This window comes from Panulirus ornatus, chromosome 29 (genome assembly GCF_036320965.1).
Source record: "Panulirus ornatus isolate Po-2019 chromosome 29, ASM3632096v1, whole genome shotgun sequence".
NCBI lineage: Eukaryota > Metazoa > Arthropoda > Malacostraca > Decapoda > Palinuridae > Panulirus > Panulirus ornatus.
Genome location: NC_092252.1, coordinates 2,656,021 through 2,682,559, shown reverse-complemented (window position 1 = coordinate 2,682,559; position 26,539 = coordinate 2,656,021). Strand labels below are relative to the sequence as shown.

At 49.8% G+C, this 26,539-nt stretch overlaps 1 protein-coding gene across 6 annotated transcripts in view; it reads right to left on the bottom strand.

The window, feature by feature from the left end:
- The window catches only part of LOC139758004 (uncharacterized), a 711,662-nt gene that overhangs the window by 367,671 nt on the left and 317,452 nt on the right, over nt 1–26,539 (bottom strand). For all 6 annotated transcript variants that reach the window (XM_071678987.1, XM_071678988.1, XM_071678989.1 and 3 more), the window contains exon 3: nt 21,032–21,148. In XM_071678987.1, coding sequence (XP_071535088.1) covers nt 21,032–21,148 — 117 coding nt within the window. The remainder of the gene's footprint in view (nt 1–21,031; nt 21,149–26,539) is intronic.

Sequence of the window (26,539 nt, the reverse complement as noted above, 5' to 3'; positions counted from 1 at the left end):
TATATAAAAGGCTGAGACCGGGCAACATGAACGAAAAACTCTCTCAAAAAACAAACACACAAAACACAAATACGTAATCACACGGTTAAAGAAGCCGTGTTGATAACCTTGCTAAAAAATGCTGGAGTGTTCCCAGGCCCTCCCTCCACACTGGGTCTAACTAGGGCCACTGTCCACAACGCCCCCACAGCAACAGCCTGCTAGGATTCAGGTCCCCACACGGATCATGTAAGACCTTAGGCTCGGGAGACATCAGTGTGGAAAGCCACGATGTTGTACCCACCTGTGGTATACAGAATACGCTTAGGTTATGGGAAGTAAATCTGGCATCGGCTCTGCTGTGTACCTATACTACACACGCACACAACAGTGACAAGGGCACAGTATAGTGAAATGTGTGTGATTATTTCACCGAAGCTCTTGAGGATACTCTTGTACGTTACCATATATTTGCTGTCTTGAAGTACACCCTGCAACTTCCGTCTCGTGCAACCTTCAATACCGGACTGTATCCTGTAATTATGTACCCTGAACCTCCTTTTGTATCACTACCACTACTACTACATCCTGGTTATTGTATGCCTCAAATGTGATGCAATCTGACCCTCGACTGCATTGTTATCAGAGTCAGTTTCTCTGTATCCCATCAGTTTTGTATCTAACTTTACACAGATACCATTATGTACACCTTATGTTAGAATGACTGTATCACGCTCACGTTATGAACAGTGTTCTTCCCTTTTCCCATGGAGAGGTCTACCCTCTGGGTCCCTGCGCCCTCCCTTCATCTTCCTATGACCATCTATTGTGCCCCGTGTGAGCTCCACGCTTGATTCCACCTACCACCCACCTATGTGCAGTTCATCCTCACTATCCCATGCCCACACGTCATCCTCCTATGTACTCAGTAACCTTCCATGCTCGCCTCCGACCAATTGCCCTTCATCAAAACAACCATACAAAGTCTTTGTCTACGTAAATCTATACATATCAAGCTCAAAAAAAAGAGACTTAGTTGGCTGGACTAAATCTTGTCGCATGAGTGGCGACTTTCTTGAGCTTGGAGAAGGCCCGAGTGTAGAGATCCCTCACTCTCTACTCCCTCGTGTGGCAACAGCTTCACTAGGACACGTTTCCAAACAGTTTAGTCTGTTGGATAAGCTTGAGCACCCAGCTGCCCACCATGATTTGTTTACTGGGATAAGAGGCGTGTCTCCTCCGCCCTCCCACCCTCCTCCTCTGGCGTCCAGACGAGACACTTCACTGGTGATCCTTGCCCTCTACAAGCCACGAACAGCAATCCTTGCAACCGTGTCATATGGACATGTCCGATGATTTTACGTAACAACCTGTGCTGCCAGTGACGTCGATGCTGACCGTAACGTACGCAGACAAGGACACCTCTCTCTCTCTCTCTCCCCTCTGGCAACGACACTGGTTAACCGGAATGTTTACGTCCACATATCAATACTAAATAAACAGAGCAAAATGGTAAATCCACAGCGTATAATAAGAAACAAACATAGCAAGTAATAAACAAACAGGGTTGACAGACATCAACAAATACTCGGTGTTTGGGGTAAACGCAATTTGCATATGGTCTAAGGTCCATATACTACACAGAGACACAAGAACACTGCCCAACCTCAACCCCCCACACGATGACAAATCCTCATTCACACGTAACTCTAACTCGCAATCTATTTTTCTGAATAAATACTACACATATATCTAACAGTTTCCTAAGCGCCCCTCACCTACACCATAACATATGTTTTGTCTCCGTGAAGGACATGTAACGTACACTTAATTTCCAATTATAAAATAGAATAAAATACACAAATTACGAACTCCTCGGGGCGATAAGTACAGCACTAAAACACGGTAGAGCAAAATCACATATAATTACAGCTATATTTACAGCACAACAATAGGCAATGGCAATGAAAAGAATAAACACACGTTGCTCATCAAGAAGGAAATAAACACCACTCATTAAGAAGTAATTAATACTTCGGTGAACGCTTAAACGGTATACATCAGCGCAGTAATTATAAGGTAAAGTTCCTCTAACACGCTAGGGAAGAGAGACGTTGCCGCGTCTGATGCATCTACTGATCTCATCCATTATTCCTGGCAGACATCATCCCACATATTCCTGGAAGGTGTCAGCCACAGGCACTCGCCGCCACGCCACAACAAGCTGAGTGTCTGAGGTACGAATGCCAGTCTTGCAAGAGAAGATGACGTACACTAAGTAGATGGCAAAGATGATGTGGGTATTGAACGTGTGTGGCTCTCGCTTCGTGTCTTAGCCAAGGAACTGCTGCCTCTTTGACAGGAAAATCAGAGATTTAAAATATATCGCACAGGATGAAGAGGCAATAACTAGACCGAGAGATACCGTAGAAGAAGCCGTCATTCCACCCTCCTCCAGACGTCCCCTTGCTATACCTCCCTTCACTACGCCGTACACCCACCCACCACACCGTCACCATATAACCACACCGACACCAACACCACCTTCTAACGTTACACCCGGCTACACCCATCCACCACCACGCAACCATCTTCCTATAACCACACGCCTCAACCCATCAGGCTACCCACAATCTCTCACACGATAATAAATATATACAATATACACAAGCAGCGAGCCGGGGAGGGGCACGTCTGCCCTGCCACGTCATCCGTGCACAGAACACAGTTTGCATCCACGGAGCCAACCCACTTACGTAAGTCTCTAACGGCATCAGCGCCCTACACAACCACCAGATAAATGGGTTAAACTACATACAATAACGACCCGCTGACGTAATCCCTCTCTGGTTTTGAGTCTGCCATGCCACAGAACGGAGTTCAAATACTGCGACGCCTTCCCTGACTGTGACGCGTTTTCTGGTTGTGACGCGTTCTCCGATTGTGACGCGATTTCTGGCTGTGACGCGTTCTCTGACCGACTTAACAAAGGCATTTGCCCGACAATCACAGGAAGCGGGGAGCTTCGACTGATGGCCAGTATCATCACGTATATCACACGTAAAGCGTTACATCCTCTGGCGCGACTACTGCGTCATGTAACACGAGTGACGTGTCACGCTTCCCGATACAACTCTAACGAATCAAGAAGTAATGTTGTACATAATGTCTTGAAAGTCCGGACCCAAAGGTCAAGTTCACCGTTGACCTTAAGTTCAACAAATGTACAAAATACCTTCCAAGAACTTGAATATACGTACCCATGAGCAGGGAGTGTTCGTGGGTACGTATATGCAAATTCGTGACATGCAATTTGAACAGCTGCCGAACTGATGGTAAAATGTGAATTTTGACTTCGAAGACAGAATTTTGAGGCAGATGACAGCCAGCGGCCCACGCTCCTCGGGGAAAACGAACGGGAACTTTACAATTCAACATAAACAGAGTGAGTGGGTAGGGGGCAATTGGCTGGCCATCCAGCTCACCCTACCGACCCTCGTCAGCGTCTCCATCAGGAGGCACCGACAGGATAATCGCCATACATACATCCACCACACACACACACACACACACACACACACACACACGCACGCACACACACACACACACACCACATCATACATGCCTCTAATACAGTATATGTGTATTCTCTACAATAATCAACACAACTGCACCAGACTACCCTCCTACGAGGACCTAAGTCCTCCTTGAAATCGTCGTCTTCGTGCGTGTCACTCACCCTACATGACCTGTGACCTCAGGTATCGAGCACATCCCCACGCACATACCTGGTGTGCTTCCCCCCCCCCCCACCCCCCCAACGAACATAGCCAGAGCCTCCACCCCCGTCCCTACACACCCCAGACGGGCCCCACGATCTACCCCTGCCAGCCAAGTGCACTGACCTGCGCTGCCTGTGGCCTTGACTCGCGTTTAACTCGTACAAACAAACCGGACGCCTCACATCCACCACAAACATGTGGTAACTCTGTCGTTCGCATCCCCAGTATGCAAATGAACAGTACGAATCATACCTGAGGAGGTTCTGAGCCTTGAAATTCCACCACTGGAGGAGGTGGATGACAACATTACAGCATCAGTGCTAACCATCTCATTTCCTTATTTACTTCTACCACAGCTCAAGATGCCAACCATCTCATTTCCTTATTAATTTCTAACACAGTCCAAGTTTCTTCATACCTCTTTGTTTGATCTAACACCATTTTGCATGATCATATTCGCCTACACTCGCATACTGATACACTTCAGTACCCCTGGGTCAGCTCTCGTATGCTTGTGCATCAAAACACTCGCATCATACTACTCACAATGGAAACAGACAGCCGTGTTGTTCGCTTCGTGGTGGCGAAGGGGTTGAAGTAGTTAATCTTACGTCGCCTTTAAATCATGTTGAGGCATTGCATCTTCTGTGTATAATGTGTCTTGAGATTAAAGGCTCTCGGCTAAATACGAACTTTGTTTTTGTGTTACTTGATCCTCCGCTGACGACGGTGCCGTATCCCGGACGAAGCAAACCCAAGCCTGACTGACCTCTGGAGGCAATATCCAACAAGCCAGGCATCAAAGGAATCAAAGCAAAGGAATGCTTCACGACGCGTGGGTTCTGAGAGCCTGTGACTTCTTGATTGCGTCACACGTCAACTGTGACGAGCTGGGCAGGAAGAAAATGTCTGTGGTTGCGCTCATCTGCTGGCCAAAACTGACACTCCCTACACCACCACCACCACCAACACTACTACTACTACTACTACTACTACTACATCACCATCACTACAACTACGCCGACACCATAAACTCTACCACAGACTCGCCATTATCACTACCACACAACCAACACCACCGTTACCACTACCACACACACACACACACACACACACCACCACCACCACCACCACACCAAGCAGTGATGGCCGTTACGGTGCATCAACCACAACTATTGTAAGCTGTTGGTTGTTGGTTACAAGGAACCTATACACGTCTTACCACCACCTATCCCTCCCTCCCACTAAACTACCAGAAGCACCTCACCCACTGGTGCTTCTCACACTGACACATCGCCAACCAAGGTCTCAACCAACCAGTGTTTCTCTGTCCCCCGCAACACAGTGGGTCAGGCGGCGCCAAGCAAATTATGAGGTCAGGACCGCGACAACACTCCATCCCTCGTAATGGTGGCCGCCAGAACCCGACACCTCCTTAGGGCCTCCTCTACCACAGCTGACCAGTCCCTCTACCACAGCTGACCAGTCCCTCTACCACAGCTGACACCTCTGACAAGTCCCTCTACCACGGACAATCTGCCCCTCTATCACAGCAGACCAGCCCCTCTACCACACCTAACCAAGTCACTACCACAGCTCCTAACCAGTCCCTCTACCAAGCCCTCTAACACAGCTGATCAGTGCCACTACCACAGCTGACCAGCCACTGCACTCGTGCCTTTCGTCCACGTAACTCAATGTAATTCCACGCCATTTTACGCTGTCTCTTTCTGAGGTCGTGACATGAGAAGTGATACAGCTCCAAGTGTTGGAGTCGTAAAGCCCCTGTCGAGGGTTGAGAACACGTCCCTTGTTCCATCTGCACACTCTCACAGCAGCTGCTGCTGCTGCTGCTGTCAATGGTGCTACTGCTGTTGACGCTGCTGCTGCTGCTCCTGTCAGGGGTGCTACTCCCACTGCTGCTTGTGGTGCTGCTCTGGATGCAGCTCGAGCATATGTACAAGTTTTAGAGGAGTCAACTCTGTGCCATACAAAGAATAACCAGAAAGAAATCAAACACACACACACACACACACACACACACACACAAACACACAATATATAAATATAAGTGTTAATGGCGGGTATTAAAGAACACAGTTTGTTTACAACAACAAGCAGCAATTATGCGAGGCCAGGGTGGGTAGGGGGAAGGGGGCGCTCTATCATCAGCCTTTTGGATGTGGGAGAAGGGGGTGGAGGGGGAAGGTCCTGGACCCCAGGCCAGACAAACACACACACACGCTGCAAGTTTCATAGCCTCCAACTTCCCGCCCCACCACCTCTAACACCCACCCTACCACCAACACCCACCCACGCACCGCAACTGCCAGGGACCTAAACACACACACACACACACACACAAGTAGGAAGGTTCTGCTCCTTTTGATTTCCATTGATTTTTCTCGCAAGAGCGAAGGTGTGTGTGTGTGTGTGTGTGTGTGTGTGTGTGTGTGTGTGTGTGTGTGTGTGTGTATGTGTGTGTGTGTGTGTGTAATGGATAGAGCAAATTCTACTTCAAAGAGGAAGCCATCAAGGACGGCTTTCCCCTACGGGTTTCCAACTGGCTTCCTCAGTCTGAGGCCACACACACACACACACATACACACACCGCACTCGCACCCCAGCAACGCACTCCTGACCACCCCACACACACTGGCCCGGTGACACATGAGAGTCTTCTCCTGGCGATGGGGCACATCTGGTAAGCGGGGGTAACTCCGGGCTGCTTCACCCCCCTCCTAATTTCCTGCTCGATGCTGACACCCCCACCCCTTCATTCCTGCTCCCCCATCTGTTACGTTACTACCCCCTCCTTGATCCAAGGGTTTTTAGTTTCAAAATTCTACGTATATACAATTAGATAAACCACTAAAGTGACAGTCCATGTGGGGGGGGGGGGGGGGGGGCAGTATGTAGCTAGTGGTAGATGTGGGATAACACTGTTTTCTCACGCTGACCCCAAAGTAACACAGCTCTGTCTATGTATACTTAGACAGAGAAATTTTAATATTAAAATCAAATTGAAACAAGATGGAGTGGTAATCAGGCACGACCTGAAATATGCAAAGTCAATACTCACGTGGCTGATAAAAACCAACGTTTGGTTTTACGGGTGGTGATGGAAACTGCTGAATGAGAAACGGTATATACTCTTTACAACGACCGAGTCAGACAACATTTACATTATGCTGTTCACTTCTGGGCACCAAATCAAAGACGAAGGAAATTCATAAAACCGAATTCCCTTGCTCACAAACACACATTACGAAAAACACTACGACTCTTACAATGAATTTCTTTAAAAACAAAGGGACGGCAAGGATATCTACCAGTTTCCAAAAACACGAAATAACTACGATAATGTAACTTAACAATTTCTTTACACTCAATAGATACATCGACCATAGACAAGAGCATGAAGTCAGGGAAAAGGATACACAATATTGGCCAAAGGTTACCTCAGCAGCCGAGCAACAGAACATCTGTATCAACCACCACCAGACGTTGTCACAGCGAAGGCTATCAATGCATGTAAGAACATGGCTGGATAAATACGACGTCGGTATCAATTATGAGTGATTAAACCTCATCAATGAATGACACGAGTTTCAATTTTGTTCTTAACGCAGACGTTACAATCAATCCCCCGTCCTCTCCCAGATCATATCCGGCGGATGACACTAGATATTGGTATGTTTTCCGTCCAATCTATCCTGTAAACCTGTAGTGGTCACTGCACAACCACCTCTCTACACCAAGTGCTATTCTGCCGCCGGCCTGCGTGCCGGATGGAGCAGTGTGTGGGTTCGGGAAGCCTTCTGTTTCACCACTATGACTTCATCTACACAGATTAGGACCTTAGGATACTATTGCAGTCTTGCAGCAGATAACCTTGCCACAGATTACCAACAAAGTCTTTCCGTTGTCTGTCCTTCATATGTCCTGTCACGTACTGTCCTGCAGCAGATAAGCATGTCATCCAGGATCAAGTCTTCTGTTTGTACCCCCATATACTGTCCTGCAGCAGATAACCTCGTCACTGACCATCAGTTCTTTTGTTACCTGGCTCCTCCCATTTACGTTCCCTCAGGAGACAGCCTCGTCATAGTCTGCCCTTCACACGTACTGTCCTCCAGCAGATAATCTCGTCACAGACCATTAGCTCGTCTGTTATCTCTGCTTCCCATGTGCTGTCCGCCACCATATAACCTCGTCATAGACCATCTGGTCTTCTCTCATCTGGCTCTTCCTATGTACACCCATGTACTCCGATGTACTACCCACCGTAACAGCACTACTACTACTCTCACCTCCCTCCCCTCGCACAACAGTAACCCTTGCCACCTGTTAACCCCAGCGATCAGACTCCTGTGTCCACCTCTGTATATCAGGCAACTATACGAAGAAGGACATCGGGAGGTAACGTCAACCTTGGCTACCAATTAGTGGTGAGCAGTGAGCAACACATCATCTTACACAGGGACGCCAGGCGACTCTCTCATGGACTTTCTCTCCTTCCCTCAGCGTTCAAGACGGGTGTGTGGTGGTGATGGCGTTGGTGGCGGGAGGCGGCAGTGGTGGTGGTGGTGGTGGTGTAATAGGACCCCTAGTTCACGTGAGGACCCTCCACGCCAGGGGCCCTCCTCACCCGCCCATCATCTGGTGTGCCAGGAGGTGGGGGCCACCACCCCCCAGCCTCCTCTCCACCACCCCACCAGCACCCACACAGCCTCGCCACACGTTTAAAAACTGGTCCTTCATCAGCGGGACATGTGCTAACCCCCTCCTCCATCCCCTCCCCCCACCCTCCTGCTCCTACGGTATCCCCTCGAGGGAACCTGACGAGGCCGTCGTGACCACAGGCATCCAGGGCCAGCCGACGTAGTACGTGTCGCCACGTTCCCCCGTCGTCCCTCTACCTCCACACATCACGTCCTGTCTCATGTACAACATTCCTGCAGGACGTGGGATGCGGGTGGCTCAAAGCTCCGGGATGAACTCAAGGTCCCTGGCTCTGGGATGCACTTGAAATATTGGCTTTGGGATGCACTCAAGGTTCTAGCTCCTGGATGCACGCAAGGTTCTAGCACCTGGATGCACTCAAGGCCTTGGCTCTGGAATGCACTCAAGGTCTCGGCTCTGTGATGAACTCAAGGCCTTGGCTCTGGGATGCACTCAAAGGTCTTGGCTGCGGGATGCACTCAAGGTTTTGCGGGCAGGCTCAAGAGCAAAGCCGCTACTAGTCTCATCAACTGTGACCTTGTAAGGTTTTACCTTCACTTCTTTCATAGCATCACAAGGACTTCTTTCACACTAACACAGGGAATTCTTTCACAGTAATACACACAGCACCGTAAGGACAGTTTTTACAGTAACACAGGCAAGGTCAAATGAGGTCAAAGAACAGTTCCACAGACTGTTACAAGACCAATAAACTGTTCGTCAGACTTTGGTAAGGCCTATGAACAAGTCAAAACCGACCGTCTGGTCAGTTCTAAGGCTGGAGGAGGTTACGAGGTGACCTGATTAACAAACGTCTCGCCCGTACGTAACACCACAGCAGCTGAGGCGCTAATTAATTCATATAATTCAACATATTCATCAGCCAGGTGCACACTAACGAGGGATTTCAATGGTCGTATGAAGGGTATATGTAGTATACTATTACCTCTGATGTTTACTGTTCACATATGCTCCCTTCCCTGTTACTCTGGACATATTTACAGCGTCAACAAATTTGTTTTTTAATCACAGATGATCTGAGTCAGGTGTGTAACCCCACGAAAACTAATTACTGTGGGTTGTACGGAATAAAATCGGTTGTATAATCATCAGTTATATTTTCCCACACACAGAAAACCGGACCCGATACAGAAACACAAGCTTGTCTTGTAAGTAGATCAAATCATTATCCACTGTAGCAACACTGTAATCCGTCCTGCTGGAGACTAAGGCATCCACACTGGCTCTGGTGTGTTCCTAGGGCAGTGGCGGGGGTCATGGAGACCCTTATATAGCAGGCCTGATGCCTGGCACCAGTAGGAACACAACCTTGGCTCTGTCAGTGTGGGCCAAGGTCAGGTGGCCGTGTGGCGGGCCAGCCTAGCCTGTGTGTGTGTGTGTGTGTGTGTGTGTGTGTGTGTGTGTGTGTGTGTGTGTGTGTGTGTGTGTGTGTGTGTTGCGTATTGGTGGTCTAGGAGTCAGCAACACGGGGTAAGGCCAGCACCTTCCCCGCACCTCAGCTTACCCACTGAAAGTGAAAGACAAAACCTTCACCTTCGGGAGGAACGCTTTCCTTAAAAGAACCCAACAGGAATTCTTTTTTTCTGACCCCCTCCCGCCTAGACTCTGGTTGATAGTCTGAATTCATTAATCATTCAGAGCAATACATCGACGCTCATACACGACGAACGTATCCAGGTCAGTGTTGATGCCACAGTACATTCTACCCGCCCCAACCCGCTCATGTACTCTACCACTCCCCCTCCATCCCCCCCTTCCCCTCATGCACTCAGCACCCACTCTACGGGTCACGGGGGCTCGAGTGGTATCCTGATGGAGAGTGTCTGTCCCTCCCAGCTGCCCGATGTTGGCGCCCCACCTACCAAATACAGAGGGTGGTGGTGGTGGTGGTGGTGAGGGGTTGTCTACCGGCTTGGGGTCAGCAGCAGCAGCAGTCGTCTCACCGCTGTTATCTCAAGTCTCCTGGCGGCGGCTCGTGTAAGTCTCACCGCCACTGCACGCGACGGAAAAGAAGCTTCTCTCCTTAATATACGAGAGATATTAACTGATTCACCTTATTGAGAGAGCCATGAGGGAGAATAATACCTCATAAAACGCTTAGAAGTGAGGCGTGCGATAAACCCCCACTTGCTACGACGCTCGACCAGTCGAGATTAAACCCCGCCAGCAGCAGCAGCTGTACCGCCAAGCCGTCACCCTTCACCCTCACTTCCCTGACATGAGTGGCACAACTACAGAATCCATCTATGTACAGCTTCGTCAACAAGGAAGTAGTTAAGGGCTGGTGCAGGTGTGTGGTGGAGAGGGTGAGGGGGTCGGGGTTGGAGGAGGAGGAGGAGGAGGAGGAGGAGGAGGAGGAGGAGGTGGAGGAGGAGGAGGGATGTGTGCGGGCTTCGCAAGGGGGGGAGGGGGAGGGGGTGTCTCTTGATGGGCATCACGTCTACACTTGTGAATTATCCCGTCATCCATCAGGCCGCCGCCGACAAGTACGACCTGCTGGGATGGCAGCAGAAGCAGCAGTAGGAGGAGGAGGAGGAGTAGCACCCGCCTCCTCCAGCCGGCCAGTGCCACCAATTTCTCATCCATTGTTGGTGCCAAGTCGAAGGTGGTCTTACTGGCTTACGAGCCTTCGCCCTTTAATGCTCAAGGCTCGTTACTCCGAGGAGGACGTTCTCGAGGCTCGTTACTCCGAGGAGGACGGTGCTCGAGGCTCGTTACTCCGAGGAGGACGGTGCTCGAGGCTCACTCCTATGAAGACGTAGTTTGAGGATTACTCCCACTAGGAGGACGGTATTTGAGCATTACTCCGTACTAGGAAGAGAGCGGTGAGGAACAACACTCCCGGGGCGCAAGTAGCTATCGAGACAATGGTATGAGGGAACGCCTGTGTGTGTGTGTGTGTGTGTGTGTGTGTGTGTGTGTGTGTGTGTGTGTGTGTAGGGAGAAGTCAAGCTGTGGTGTCGGGAGGGCCAAGGGCCTGGGGTGAGGTACGACCAACATAAAGAAGGCACCCGGAGGCCGCCCTCCTCCTCCCCCACCCTGATGAACGAGCCCTGCACGACGACGCCACGACAACAAAAACAGCCATAAAAAGCGGCGGAGTGAGCGAGGCGGAGGCGAGATAGTCCAGGGATGAGGCGCAGGATAACTGGTTGGGTAGTCCAGAGGCCGCCTCCCTGACCTTCCCCAGGCAGGGTGCCCAACCATCAAGCAACATTCCTCTCTCTCTCTCTCTCTCTCTCTCTCTCTCTCTCTCTCTCTCTCTCTCTCTCCTGGCCACATACTTCCCCGTGACCCGCCGCCCTCGGAACCCGTAGAAACAGGACCTGACAACCGGTATGTGCCTCCAGTCGCCCACTACCTCTCGGGTTCTCACCCGTCGTCAGCCTTGCATCACCAGCGTCATCCAGAGAGCCCTCCAACAGTCACCCACATACCTTCAGTTCTGTCATCCGTCAATTCTAGAATGTAACCCAGTAACCCAAGCTCATCACCCGTCACGCCTCTCTCTCTCTCTCTCTCTCTCTCTCTCTCTCTCTCTCTCTCTCTCTCTCTCTCTCTGAGTACAACAATTCAAGTTACCAGTGCACTCACACATTCTTACGGACAGGGGAGCGGAATTATTAGGCAAATCCCGGAAACTAAGTTAGCCTGCAGTACGCAAGCCACGTTACATAACATTATGGATACGGTCTGTTACATTAATGAGGTTGCCGGGCTTACAAAGGCCAGGCCACACGAGGAGAACAACCTTGGGTACATTAGCATCGATGGAGTGTTTATAAATTCATAAAACAGGAGACCTGGAGGCCTGAAGTCAGCGATAAAGGGGCACTGTATCATGTGGTGTCGTAGCGTATGCTTACATGGGTCCAACATGAGGTTGTATATATACTGAAGGAACGCGTCCAGCCTGTTCGCTACATCTGCCCATCATTCTAATCCCTGCTTGATACAATACCAGAGTGTCTGGCTGGCACTGGTATGATGCCTACCCAACAGCGGTACGCTACCTGTCTTAACACTCGATGACAGGGCTACCAGATCTTACAGCAACTCTTACGGATCCTTCGCCGTTGTCATGTTCGAATTCTCCGAGTCTTAGAGGACATTTTGAGTCGTCCCCACGTGGGGGAAGACACAAACCTGGCACGCCTGCTGTGTGTTGGCCCGGATCATGTGTACACTGAACCTGAACTCTCGTCTTAAGGACTCGGGGACCCTCAGTAAAACCAGTCACATCAACCCTTGATTTTTTGCTCCGTCCTTCGTGAATCTACGACCTGTATATACAATACCGAGCTCTACAGTACTAAATTAAGATCTAGACTACTCATCAGCCACCGTATGGTGTTCATTGTAATCTGCGAGCATCTATCTGCGCTCAATGAATTTCCTTTCGAAAGGACAAAGTTTATGTCCTCGTATTTTCCTTCTGGTGGAGGTGGAGGGCCTTGCCACCCGTGTCCAGACTCACCTTGCTGTGCAGGATCTCCTTCCCCCCCAACCAACAAACTCCCCCAACACTCCCCCTTCCTCCGAGATGGTCTACTTCAGCCTTTTACCCCTCCCCTCCCTTCCCCCATCCTCACCTGACACACACCACACACACACACACACACATACCCAACTCTTCCCTTATCTCCCGCTCTTCCCTTGTCTGACCTCCCCACTTTGGCCTGCCCCTCACCCCGCCTCCTACTGCTGCCACACCACACACACACACGCAGCAGCAGCACCATACAACCCCTACCGCCTGCAGGAGGGGTGGAGGATTCCCATTCAAACTGGGGTTAAAAAAAAAAAAAGGTTCAGTACGTGGTTATGTTCAGGTGTGAGGTTGGTCCTAGATCCTTGCTGGGCTGAGATGACCCCTCCCTCTCCCACCTGTGGCAGGTGGTGACTCTAGGTGATTCCCTGCGGCAGGTGGTGAGCCTCGGTGACTTCCAACCCCCCCCCCCGACAGGTGGAGAGCCTAGGTGGCTCCCCTGCGGCAGGTGGTGAGCCAACAGCTGGTGCGGCGCCCAGGGAACCATGGTAACCGCTGCCATCAAAACACAGCATCAAACTCGGACTTCTGGGAAAACGTCGTCATGGCAACAGTGAGTGTGTGTCGGGCCAGCCACTCGTGAGTGCAGGTGCGTCTGTGAAAAACGCACTCATGTTTCCTTCACACTCCCCTACTGCCTGGCACGGCCATTCATGAGTACAGGTGAGTGTGAAGACCGCACTCACCTCTCCCTTACACTCTCCTGCTGCCTAACACAGCCACTCATAAGTGCAGGTGAGTGTGAGAAAACGCACTCATCTCTCCCTCACTCCCCTGCTGCCTGGCACGGGTCCTTGGGATGCAACACAACACAACACTTGCCTAAGACCACAGTCAACACAGCCCAGCTGACGACGGTGTCACCAGTGCCTGGCTTTACTGTACCACGTCCTGGGAAAGCTACAGGGCACAGCATCATCACCCGCGACGGGTACACTGTCTTCCGAAACCCTCACACGCTCTTGAATGAGCTACAACCTATTCCCTCCAGTGATGGACTTGATCAAACTTTGAACATCTCAGTGCATGTACCTTAGACACGGTAAGCCGTTAAGAAGTTGAACAACTTTGAACATTTTTCTCTCTTTTACGCAAGACCAAAAGAAACTGGAAATGGGGGTTCAGTCGACACCATAACGCCGCTGTGGCCCGACTCTGGCTGGCATATATACAAGTGTCTATGCAGTCTAATGTTCGCCCCTCCCGCAGATACTGAACGAACAAGATGCTAGTCATCTCTGTCATCACTAATATACTTGAAACGTATTCTAACTTCGCCCCAGATGACTGAGAAGTACCCTAACCTCCACCAGATACTTGAGGGATAGCCTAACTTTCCCCCAGAAGACCTTCCCCAGATACTTGAGGGATAACCTAACCTTGCCTACTGTAAAATTGTCACTCATCACGTAACCTGTTCTGTGCACCAGCAACAAGATGTGTGCGAACGAGAGATGAACTATTTCGCCTTTTGTGACAAAGATCTTGAAAAAAAATACATACTGTGGCACAGCTGTTTGACTCAACTCTCTCTGTGTAACACACACACACACACACACACACACACACTCGACATATATACCCAAATTACCCCTCCAACAAAAACAAGGTCCACAAGACAACCTTATCATCAGAATCATTTTGTACAATACGTGAAATGTCAAGCGTTATGCCACGACTCTCACTTGAGCCAGACACTGGGACGTGTGTGTGTGTGTGTGTGTGTGTGTGTGTGTGTGTGTGTGTGTGTGTGTTGTGTGTGTGTGTGTGTGTGCGTGTCCCCCATGCCTTACTTCCTTCCTCCAGGAAGCCATAAGAAAAATGGTAATATAAAATAAAAAGATAAGTGGATGTTGTCATGCGGGAGTCAACCCCCTCCCCAACCCATCACCGCGGGGTCGTCCTCAACTTCCAACAACTAAGTTAAACTTGAGTGTGAGGGGTGCCAGAACTTGGTGAAGAGTGTGGCAGAACTTGGGGGCTGGCCGGATGTGTGTGTTCCCTCACCCGGGGTTAAAGTTGGTGTACTCATGGGCGTCACGAGGCTGCTCCTGACGATGACAACAAGGCTGAGCTGCGATGGGGTAGGAGGAGGAGGCGGCTCGGAGCTTCTGCACCTCCTCCGTCTGTTATTTTATCGAACAATGTTCGGTGGGCCGTGTTCGCTCGCCAGGGTCGCCGCAACCCTCCAATCAACAAGGCAAACAAACACCTTTGGGGGATAGACTCTAACGAAACAAATACTTCGAGCTTTACGTACAGTATAGAGGGGTCACTTACATAACCTTGTGATAACACACTGTACAGCAAACAATTACCAAGATCAAGGTCGCGTTTATAATCTTATCAAAGTCGTCTTTTATCAGGTCCTTGTTCTACGAGATGATGCTGGAGAATAGAGAGACATTTCCATCAATTTCCTCCACAAGGAAATGTCAACACACGAACATCTTATTCTTGCAAACCTGCGGGAACTTGAGGAGCTGGAGGTTCGGTCAACCGGGCCTCTTAACCTACAAGGAACCCACTACACTGGAACCCAGCAAAAGGCGTTTCGAAGCCTGGAATCGGGCTTCCACTGAGGCCGATTCACTGTCTGGGGGAACGGTACACGTGTCGCAGTACTAGCACGCGATCACGTAGTGCCGTCTAACATACCGGGACTAGAAACTTTCCAATGAGCCAAATACTTTTTCTTTTTCTTCAATACAAAACTTTTGTGTGTTGTGGGGGAAGGTGAGGCCACATCCCCAGCATGTCAACACCCCGGTCCAGTATGGGGCTTCTTCCCCAGTATGGGGTCTCTCCCGCAGTGTGTGGCTCCACCCCGGCACATGGCCACGCCTACAGCATGTGGACACCTTCCTGAAATGTTGGCCATGCCTCGGCATGTGAGCGCGTACCAACATGAGGCTACATCCCAGGATGCGAACACGCCCCTAGCATGTGGTTATTCCCCAACATGAGGCCCCCATCCCAGCACATGGCCACGCCTCCCAGCATGTGGAGACGCTCAGACCTAGTCAGAGGCGTCAGTGAGCAGTCAACTACACCCATTCCTTTCCAAGCTCCACTAATGGGAAAACTTTTTGATGGAATCCACGGTGTAGGTGACAGCCTCCACTGCCCTTGGCCCCAGACCCCACCAACAGCAGGAGTGTCGCCTCTCCACCATGTTCTTGAGAAGGGCCAGCCTCCATCGTCGCCAACGCCGGAGTGGTTGCTGTCTACGAGATCCCAAGTTCAAGGGAAGTCTCCGAGTTCCAGCAAGGGTGACGGAGGTCTTCCGCGGAGGAATTCTGCCTCCGATACAGGACTGTAGCAAGGGAAGGAGGGAGAAAGTTCTTGTAAAGACGGGAGCACCACAGCGTTAGGGTGAAGCAATTCCATGAAATTAAGAGGTTGCAGAAAGGGTTCGGGGGACATTGCGTGGCGTCAACCTCACGTGACAGGGAGGTTAGATTGGGAGGGGGTGGGTGAGGGAGTCCCACGCGATCAGCTACGTGACGAGGATTCAACGATGAGAGGGTATACTTAGTGGGGGAGGGGGAGGGGGCACACGTGAGGTGTGAGGGAATCCAATTCGAATGTTCAAACTAACGATATAATAAAAATGATTATATCAAATAATGCTACTACACTACCACTACTATTACTAATAATAATTATAATAATAATAATAATAATAATAATGATGATAATAATAATAATAATAATGATAATAATAATAATAATAATAATAATAATAATAATAATAATAATACAAGAGATAAAGGGCACAAGCTGCTGCCCTCAGCAGGTCTTGCGCTGGCTTCACCTCCCACACCAGCTGTCAATAGCCACTGTAACACACATACGGGGCCTCAGACACGCCCGGGAACCATACAGCACTATGTGTGCGCAACTCCCGAGCCTCTCCGATGCGCTGGAAGCTACATCCCGTCTCAGAGGACGTAACTTAACCGAGACAAGCGAAGATCAGCGAGACGCCGGCTAACTTTAGAGCTATTCACATGAGACATTTCGAAATATGTCAATGTGAGTCAAGTTTTCTTCTACACACCGTCAATGGAGAGAGAGTAACATGAGTCTTTAGAAGGGGTTCTGATCTTTTAATCAGGGGGTTACCTCTGGCGAACACGTGCTTTTGAAAATTGGTTGTTTGTGTCATTATCTCTCTATATGCGGTAATTACTTGGTCTTAATGGATGGGAGATGATCTCGCGTGGTGGCTTCTAGGTGGAGAGGGGCCACGTGACAGGCAAAAAGGGATGAGATAGCCTGTATGCAACGAGGGGCTACCAAGTTATGAGAGACCGGACGAAGTTACACGTAGTCTGGGGCTACATGTGATCACGTAGTCTGGGGGCTACATGTGATCACGTACTTCACGTAGTCTGGGGGGCTACATGTGATCACGTACTTCACGTAGTCTGGGGGCTACATGTGATCGCGTACTTCACGTAGTCTGGGGGCTACATGCGCTAAAAAGCAGTAGCCAAATCGTGTTGCAAGAGAATGCCCGACCCAAGCTGTCTCCCCAGATCACGCCTCATAAAACCTCTCAAGGAAACTTCGACATTTCTTCTTCGCTTCTCTAATATAAAAAGAAAAACTTTTTCCTTTGCAGATCAACCAAGGACGCTAACCCACAACTCGACTGCTGGAGGAGGAGGAGGAGGAGGAGGAGAAGTCGTATATCTCTGCCCGACGTAGAGTCAACGACCGTCGGAAGCCCCAAAAAGACGACCCAAGCTATAATTTCCCACGAGGTAAACAAGGAACGACTGGGCGAGCAATGTAATTATCTTCCCCTCACCCCCCACCACCCCACCTTACACCAACCCCAGCCCCTCCGCCAGCACCCTCCTGAGGGCGGTGCTGACGACGGGGGTACCCTGTTGTTGTGGCCGGGAGGGCGTGGCGTTCCCTGGTCTCTCTGCCATCCGGCCGACGTCGCCGTCAAGGCACAGGTACACAATGGACGCCTCTCTCTAACCTCTCCGTAATCTAAAATTCTTTGAGTACGTCAGGACGACCACTTGTGCATACGAGTACGACTCTGGGCACGACGGCATTTCTCCTAAAGGCAACTTTACAACCCTTTAAGCACACGGCACGACTCTCACCACACCGGTAAGACCTCTTGAACGCACCGATACATCCCCTTTCAATACGTCGGTGAGACCCTGTGAGGACAACGGTACTTCCCTTAAACACGACACTGCTACCCTTAAACACGACGGAGCGAAACTTTAAGGACACGGCACACGTCTGAACACATCGGTACGACCCTTTGGACTCTACAACCAATTCAGCACGACGATAATACCCTTTGAGCACGATGATATGACCCCTGGTTATGATGGCGTGACCTTTGACCTGACCCTTTATATGTGCGTGTGTATAAATAACATTATGAAATACTGTATGACACAGACCTCTGGAAACCCCACTCTTTTTCCCCGCATTACTCGCAGCTTCCCTTGTCGTCATCTTTATCATTAACCAGTGCTCCAAAATACCCGAATTCCTTTACAATTTCCAGTTTTTCGACTCTCACACTTATACAGGATCTCATTCAAACATAAGAGCCTTGTTCTCAGGTGCCGCTACCCGCAACATGTTCCTCCCACACTGCACACATGGACGGAGCAACGCGCCTCCCTGGCCGACTCCCCGCTAATGTAACGGAATCATCTGCATACATTAACTGCTACAGCTTCCCTTTTTGTCCCACTCCTTACTACTCAGCGATAACCTACGATCTGTCATCACACACGCACCTCAAACTACTTGCCCTGAGGTGGGACGTTAAACAGCCCAGGTGACAATCAACAGCCCTGGGGTACACTTACATTAATTTCAAGCCATTCTTATCACCGTGCACGAACGCACGCGGAACGCTTCCTCCTCTCCATATCATCCTAATCTTTCTTCGGTTCACATCTCGCTCCAGAGACTTCCCAAAACTTTAAACAAGTTGGTGAGATTACTAATATGTGTAGAAGTAATGATGGGTTAATCCAGATGCATGTGGGTTACAATGTCAAGTTGTTGATGACATTTTCACCGCTGACGTTGTTGAAGAATGTTGATCCCTGGGTCAGGTGGGCTGGTGGATGCAGTTCACCCTCCGTCACACTCACCCGTCTGAACCATCTCGCTTCATAAAGGTGTGATATAAACGTCACGCAGAGAAGGAGAAAGGGCTTTGGACGCCGGCTGACGTGCCTGAGGCGTTTGGTCCGTGATCTCCATGACGCCGGTGCATGGTCCGTGTTGTACGTGCCATCAGGGCCTGGTTCGGTGTACGTGGCGTCTACGTACTGCACATGTGGCCTAAGTACGAGGGCTTCCAGCTTTTAACGGTCACCTTCCAACACGGACTTTGGAGACTGACTCGTACTCGGTGGTGCTTGAAGCTGAGCATTGCGACTGCAGGGCCAGTGACCTCACGTCTGACGACGCCCAAAGGTCAGTCTCGCTCTTCTTTACTCCACTCATTATCGTGATCACTACACCAATCGTCCTGGTCACTACACTCACTATCCCGGTCACTACAACTATATCCACCAGCCTGGTCACTACACTTTAACATTCTGATCACTATAATCGCTACCAAGATATCTACACCGACTATCCTGATCGCTACAACCATTATCCTCGCCACTACACCCATCACCCTGGTCACTACACCCATCATCCTGATCACTACACCAATCATCCTGGTCACTACACGCATCACCTACACCAACATCTCAAGTTTTAGGGAGCCTAATAGTTTATGGAGAAAATCAATCACATTCTTTGTCGCTTCTGGTGTGGGAAACCTCAGTCACGACCATCCGCTGTGAAGAAAACGCCACACACGAGTGAAGCACGACGGGATAACCCTCCAACACAAAGGCACGACCTACGAGCATCGCGGGACGACCCTTCGACACAAAGGTGGCGACCCTTGTGCACTGCCGTACATCCTCGAGCACGAGGGTACGAGGCCTGAAGCACGATGGTGCCGTACTTGAGTGCGATGGCTTGTTGGTCTCTGCGCCTGACCCTACTGGATGACGTGGAAGGCCAGGCCATCTCACCCAGTCATACTTAGGGGTTTAAAGAGGAGCCACACCTGACAGACAGCTTACGACCCACGGGTTGCGATGGCACCGGAGGTGGTGTAAGCAGAGGGCCATTGACGCTAAGCTGCTTTTCCGCTACGGAGTAACAGACAGCCTCTGTGTGTGTGTGTGTGTGTGTGTGTGTGTGTGTGTGTGTGTGTGTGTGTGTGTGTGTGTGTGTGGGTACCTGGCTATAAGCTGAATAAGCTTATCATCCGCTTGATAAGCTTCGAGTCTGGTGTGGTTCCGTAACCAGAGCGCAGCTTTCTTTGCTTCTCACTCTCGCCGTCTAGAGCCTTATTTAACCCCACAAGCTTACGGCTGTGTGCAGGTGCCATCCCATGATCACCCAGGTCAGCGTGCCGTAGCGGAGCGGCCTCCGCTGAATCTAGAAAGATATACATCGAAGCTCCGGGCAAACGAGACTAACCACACCATTACCCCACTGACAAACGAAGGCCGTTTAACTACATCGCCATGATACTGTGGCCCTTTAGGGACCCTTAGCTACGATGACCTGGTCTCTTACCTAATCATTCAAAGGTCTCTTCAAAGATGACGTCACTATACTCAAAGGTCGTAACGTCGTGCTTAATTAAGGGTTGTACCGTCGTTTTAACTGTCGTAAGGTCGTGCCTCCACGGCTAAAGTCTCCAACGTAGCAGGAAGCATAAATTACATTAAGCAGAGGAACAGGTGTGGTGTGCCGCAGGGCGTGTATCACCCACTACTTTCTTCCGCAGATGAGACGGTCGCCCGTAATCAAGGGAGGTGGCAGTACCTCCCTTGCCAAGCCAGGTCGCCCTCCGACCTGAGGGAGTAACAAGATCACTGGTTCTCCTGCTGGCGGTACTCACCTGGTAGGGCTTGATCTGGGAGTAATCGTGGTAGTCCAGGGTTCGGTCCACCAAGTACTCGACCGGCCGGTACTTGTGTTCGGAGATGCCAGCCTGGTCAACAAGGGCCACATAGACCTGCGAAAAGAGAAACAGGAAACCTTTTAGGCACAAGGTAATGAAGACACATCGAGACACAAACACACACACTAGAGATAGAGTCCTACGAGTATTGCACAAAGAGGTAATTACGAACACAAATCTACACCATAAAGTGTCTTTGTGTTCCAGGCCTGCCCGGCCAGCAGCGCGGTGTCTGGCATTTTTAGAACCAACAAGAAGGATTTTAAAAGTTTCACAAAACTACACGGCCACCGCCACCACGCCGGCTGGGTGCTGACACATCCGACACTGTTTTCACCTTGGGAAAATAAAATAAACTTGTCTTTCAGCTCGGGATTTAGATACACTTTGCTGAAACAAAAACAGTGGGGTGTGAGGCCTGGCATTGTCATCCCTGGTGTACAATTCCTCGCGAGTCTCCAAGTTATTACACACCTCACCCTCCTCTCCCTCCCAATAAAACACAACTATAATTCATCATATTATCTTTATGATCATTATCATTACTTTTATTACTATCATTATCATTTACAACATAAGGACTCCTTTACAAGGGGAATACCGCAGCGTAGAGGCTGAGCTACAACCAGGAGCAGGGAAATGGCGGACTCCTCCAGAGAGCGAAGTTCCCCGACGAGACTATACTCGCTTTCGTCAGCATCTCCGATCGTGAGTTTTCACTTACGTTGTATCCAGAAGCAGGTTAAGTACGGCAAAACACACAAACACACACACACACACACACACACACACTCACATACGTTATGTACATATATATTACACGCTTTGTAAAAATCAAAATAGTTAGGCAGTGTGTGTGTGTGTGTGTGTGTGTGTGTGTGTGTGTGTGTGTGTGTGTGTGTGTGTTCAAGGGCAGTAAGGCGAACACCATTACTGCTGGGAAATGACGGGAAATACCGCTGAATAACGCCTAATAACCAAGTCATTACCCGGGGCCTCAGCTGCTTGCTGCCGGCAGCACCCGGGGCCTCGCGTCATCTACACACACACACACACACACACACACACACACCGGGAGGACGACACTCCCACTCCACTACCCGTCAACACCAGGTTCCGTACTCGCCCCCTGGGAGCGGTACGACGTCCCTAGCGGAGCACGATAGTACGACCCCCAAATCATACAAATCAGCACGACACCCCCACCAGATCGAGCATCGAAAGGCTCCAGCGTTCTGTTGCTGGTTTATATTCCTGTGTAGACTTCCCCCGTGGTTGCTGCATCGCCCTGGCTCCTCCTTAACACTGGTGAAGCTATGGATTGGGTGGAGCCGTGGGATGGGTGGTCTTAGGGTGGGAGGAAAGATGGGGTGGGAGGAGCCATGGGATGGGAGGTCTCAGGGTGGGAGAAGCCATGGGGTGGGTGAATCATTAACAGTCATCAATTATCAATTAACTCACCATAATTACCGAATCACTACTTCTCCCATCTGACCAACCAATCATATCCTTTGTTTTCAATTACCATCAAACCACAAAACAACTACCATATCTAACTAACCACCCTCAGGCAATCACTGGACTAACCAACGAACCACACCGAATCTTTGCTAACCATTAACCCTTTACCTAACAAACCAGCACCACCAAAATGACCTCAGCTGACCTGTATCTCTCAACCACACTGCCTTAACTAGTTAACCAAGCACAGTAACTTTACCGTTACCAACCCAACCAGCTACAACCACTCTACCTTCAACCAACTTATCTTAACAATCCTTCCTAACCAATTACAACCAATATATCTTCCTTAACAAATTATCCAATCATTGCACTACATCTCTCAACCAGTCACAATCACTATATACCTCCCTCAACCAGTCACCCAATCTGTGCACTGCATCTACCAACCAGTCACCCAATCCGTGCACTGCATCCACCAACCAGTCACCCAATCCATGCACTGCATCCACCAACCAATCACATGCGCCACAAGCATCCACTCACGCTCGCGTCCCCACAATTCCCACTGACTCAAACTCCTGCCACAGAAATGAAAAGACTTTAGTTAAAAGAGAAATGGTTCGGGTGGAATCTACTGTGGTTGTTGGGGAACAGCTGAAGCGGTTGTGGTTGTGATGGCTCTAGTTGTGGTATGGGAAGAGGGGTAGAGGTAGTAGTATACACAAGTGGTGGAAATCAAGGTGGTGATGATCACAGTGGTGGCCGTAACAGTAGGCTGGTGGTAGTGGTGACAGTGGTACTGCAGACTGAAATGATGATGATAATGATGATGATGATGATGATGATGATGGTTGTTATGGGAGAGGTCGTTGCGGGAAGTGTGTGGTGGTTGGGACAATTGTTATAATACTGGTTATAACACTTGTTACATAAGTTGTCATTAGAATGAGCTTGTTGTGTTAGTGAAGACACAAACACTCTGAAGCGATTCTGTTCCTCTTAAAGAGCGACTCTAACATGGAAAAACAAACAGTAGGTATAGATAGGAATCAACAGGAAGCAAAGTCACCAACATTTCCCTCCAAGAAGTCGAGAAATATGCAAAACTTCCCGGTCGGCTTAGAGATAATCCCCACTCAAAAAAGACAAGAAAGTTGGAGGAAAGTCTTGGAGGTTTTGGCTATGCATGATACACAAACTACATCACAAACTCCATGAAACAATTTGACTCTCAAATTAACTTGTTCCTAAACTCTCCCGAACTGAGACATTTCCTTTAATCTCATTCCCGGATTCATAAACACTCGAGAATTACTTTCTCGTGTAAGAGATCACGTTGCGTTTTAAGGTAATGTGAGAGTAATAGGCTTGTGCAAAGATCAAGGCGGGGGTATCGGTCATGCTCCAGCCATGACTTAAGTTCACGAAGCCTCACACACACACACACACACACACACACGCACACACACACACACACACACACACACACACATCCAACGGGCCTCAGCAAGACTGTAACACTGGCACAGTTCCTGTAATTTTCGTGTACTTTCAAAGACTCCGGATATGCCTCCGCAGCCCACCACTCGTTCTGGCAATGCCCCAACGTCTCTCTCTCTCTCTCTCTCTCTCTCTCTCTCTCTCTCTCTCTCTCTCTCTCTCTCTCTCTCTCTTCTGATTCGCCTTCAAGGCTAAGAACACACAAGTTAAGGTAAAACTGTCCCGGAGCTAAAATTAACTTACGAGCTTCTTGGAAGGATTTATTTGGACCTGCTTGCCGTCCTCAGAGGCCCGGATGGCCTTTAGCTGCCTGTTGTCTGGCACTGCCTTCTTCCTGTCACGGATGCCTGTGTTCTCTAGCTGCCATGACGGATGCCTGCGTTCTCTAGCTGCCATCACGGATGCCTGCGTTCTCTGGCTGCCATCACGGATGCCTGCGTTCTCTAGCTGCCATCACGGATGCCTGCGTTCTCTAGCTGCCGTCACGGATGCCTGTGTTCTTTAGCTGCCATCACGGACACCTGTGTTCTCTAGCTGCCATCACGGATGCCTGCATTCTCTAGCTGCCATCACGGATGCCTGCGTTCTCTAGCTGCCATCACGGATGCCTGCGTTCTCTGGCTGCCATCACGGATGCCTGCGTTCTCTACCTGCCATCACGGATGCCTGCGCTCTTTAGCTGCCATCACGGATGCCTGCGTTCTCTAGCTGCCATCACGGATGCCTGCGTTCTCTAGCTGCCGTCACGGACGCCTGCGTTCTCTAGCTGCCGTCACGGACGCCTGCGTTCTCTAGCTGCCGTCACGGATGTCTACACTAATTCGCCCACCCCAGGGGCCGTGTCTGAACGCCGCTCATGCCTGGGTTAATCGATGACGCCTGGGTTGTTGTCTTCGCTGACGTCAGAGTTCCTCTCTTCGTTGATGCCTGGGTTGTTCGTGTCTCCGTTCGTCACTGTGCTGACCTGAATGTCGTTAAGAGACGCTGGTTTACCTTATGCTCTCGCCAGAAAAAAATAAATAAAAAATACTTATTTTTTTTCCTGTTGTTCTTTTTTTTTTTTTTTTTCTGTGTGTATCATTCTCCCGCCATATTTCCCACTCAGGTATTCTCCCTGTTGCTGGTAATAATTCTTATATTTCACCGTCTTCTCGTATCGCCCATCACCCACTGCCTCTTGAGACAGAGTTATCCTGCACTCAGCTGAATCTCTGCCAATCTCCATCATCCATTGAATCGTGAGGGGAACCCACAATACAATACAATCCCAGACGTCAATTGAGTTTAATAAAATCCTCCTCTTGCATTCTCTTTTACAGCCGGACTCCCTCGATCGTGACTCCTGCAGAAGGTCAAGTATTAAATGACTTGCAAATTAGATCGATTCTCTGTCTCCACCCTCAGGAGCCTCCGTCAGGTTTACCGTTCTTGAAAAAAAACATCTTCAAACCACGCATTTTCTCCTGACCTTGGCACAGACGACGGAACGAGAGCTTCCCCCCCCCCTCTCCCACCCTCTCTCTTTCACAGCCTCTAAAACGCTGTTCCGGAGGACCTCAAGTGCCACTTGAATGCCTCAAGTGTTGTGCAGTCGCTAGCGAGGAACAGGAATCGTGTGTGTGTGTGTGTGTGTCTGTGTGTGTCTGTGTGTGTGTGTGTGTGTGTGTGTGTGTGTGTGTGTGTGTGTAACCCACAAAAACCCGACCCCAGAAGACCAGTTCTCGAACGTAATGGGAACACAGAAAATGGTGTGGTGTCTTTTAAAAAGGTTTAAAAACGGAGACGAGGATAATTTCGACGTCCTGTTGGTTCTATCTTGAAGGGAATCTAATTTACTGTCGAGTGTGGTTCTTGGTTCAGTCTTGCAGTATGTAAACACTAGGCATGTATAGCCGGCACGGGGCAAGCAGGAGGTGGATCACAAGGAAGCACTCTAGCCTCGCCTCCATCACGGGCAATGTTTCGAAATTGTTCATGAACTCAAACTTACTCCCCGCCTGTGAACCTACCTCAGATTTTATGTCGTTCTCAGGGACTCCACACTGATCACTAGTCTCTCTCTCTCTCTCTCTCTCTCTCTCTCTCTCTCTCTCTCTCTCTCTCTCTCTCTCTGCGTGCATGGCATCACTGACACTAATAACCAACTGCCGTCTCTCTGCCTTCAGTGTAACTAACCAGAAAAATATGGAGGGCGGGACTGAATCAATCAACTTCAGAGCGACTGCTGGAGAAGGGAGACTGGCGCACACACACACACACACACACACACACACACACACACACACACACACACACACAGGGAGCACTTGCCAAAGCTATCAGGCAGGAGGCAGGCACATCCAAACATATTACTCCTTGAAACACCGTCATAAGTTCTGGGAAAGCAAGATAGAAACTGAGATGATCTGCGCTGGGCATCATTGAGGCAACTTTGCTCGCTCCTCCGACAACTTGCTGGATCCCCCGAACATCTTCAAGGAT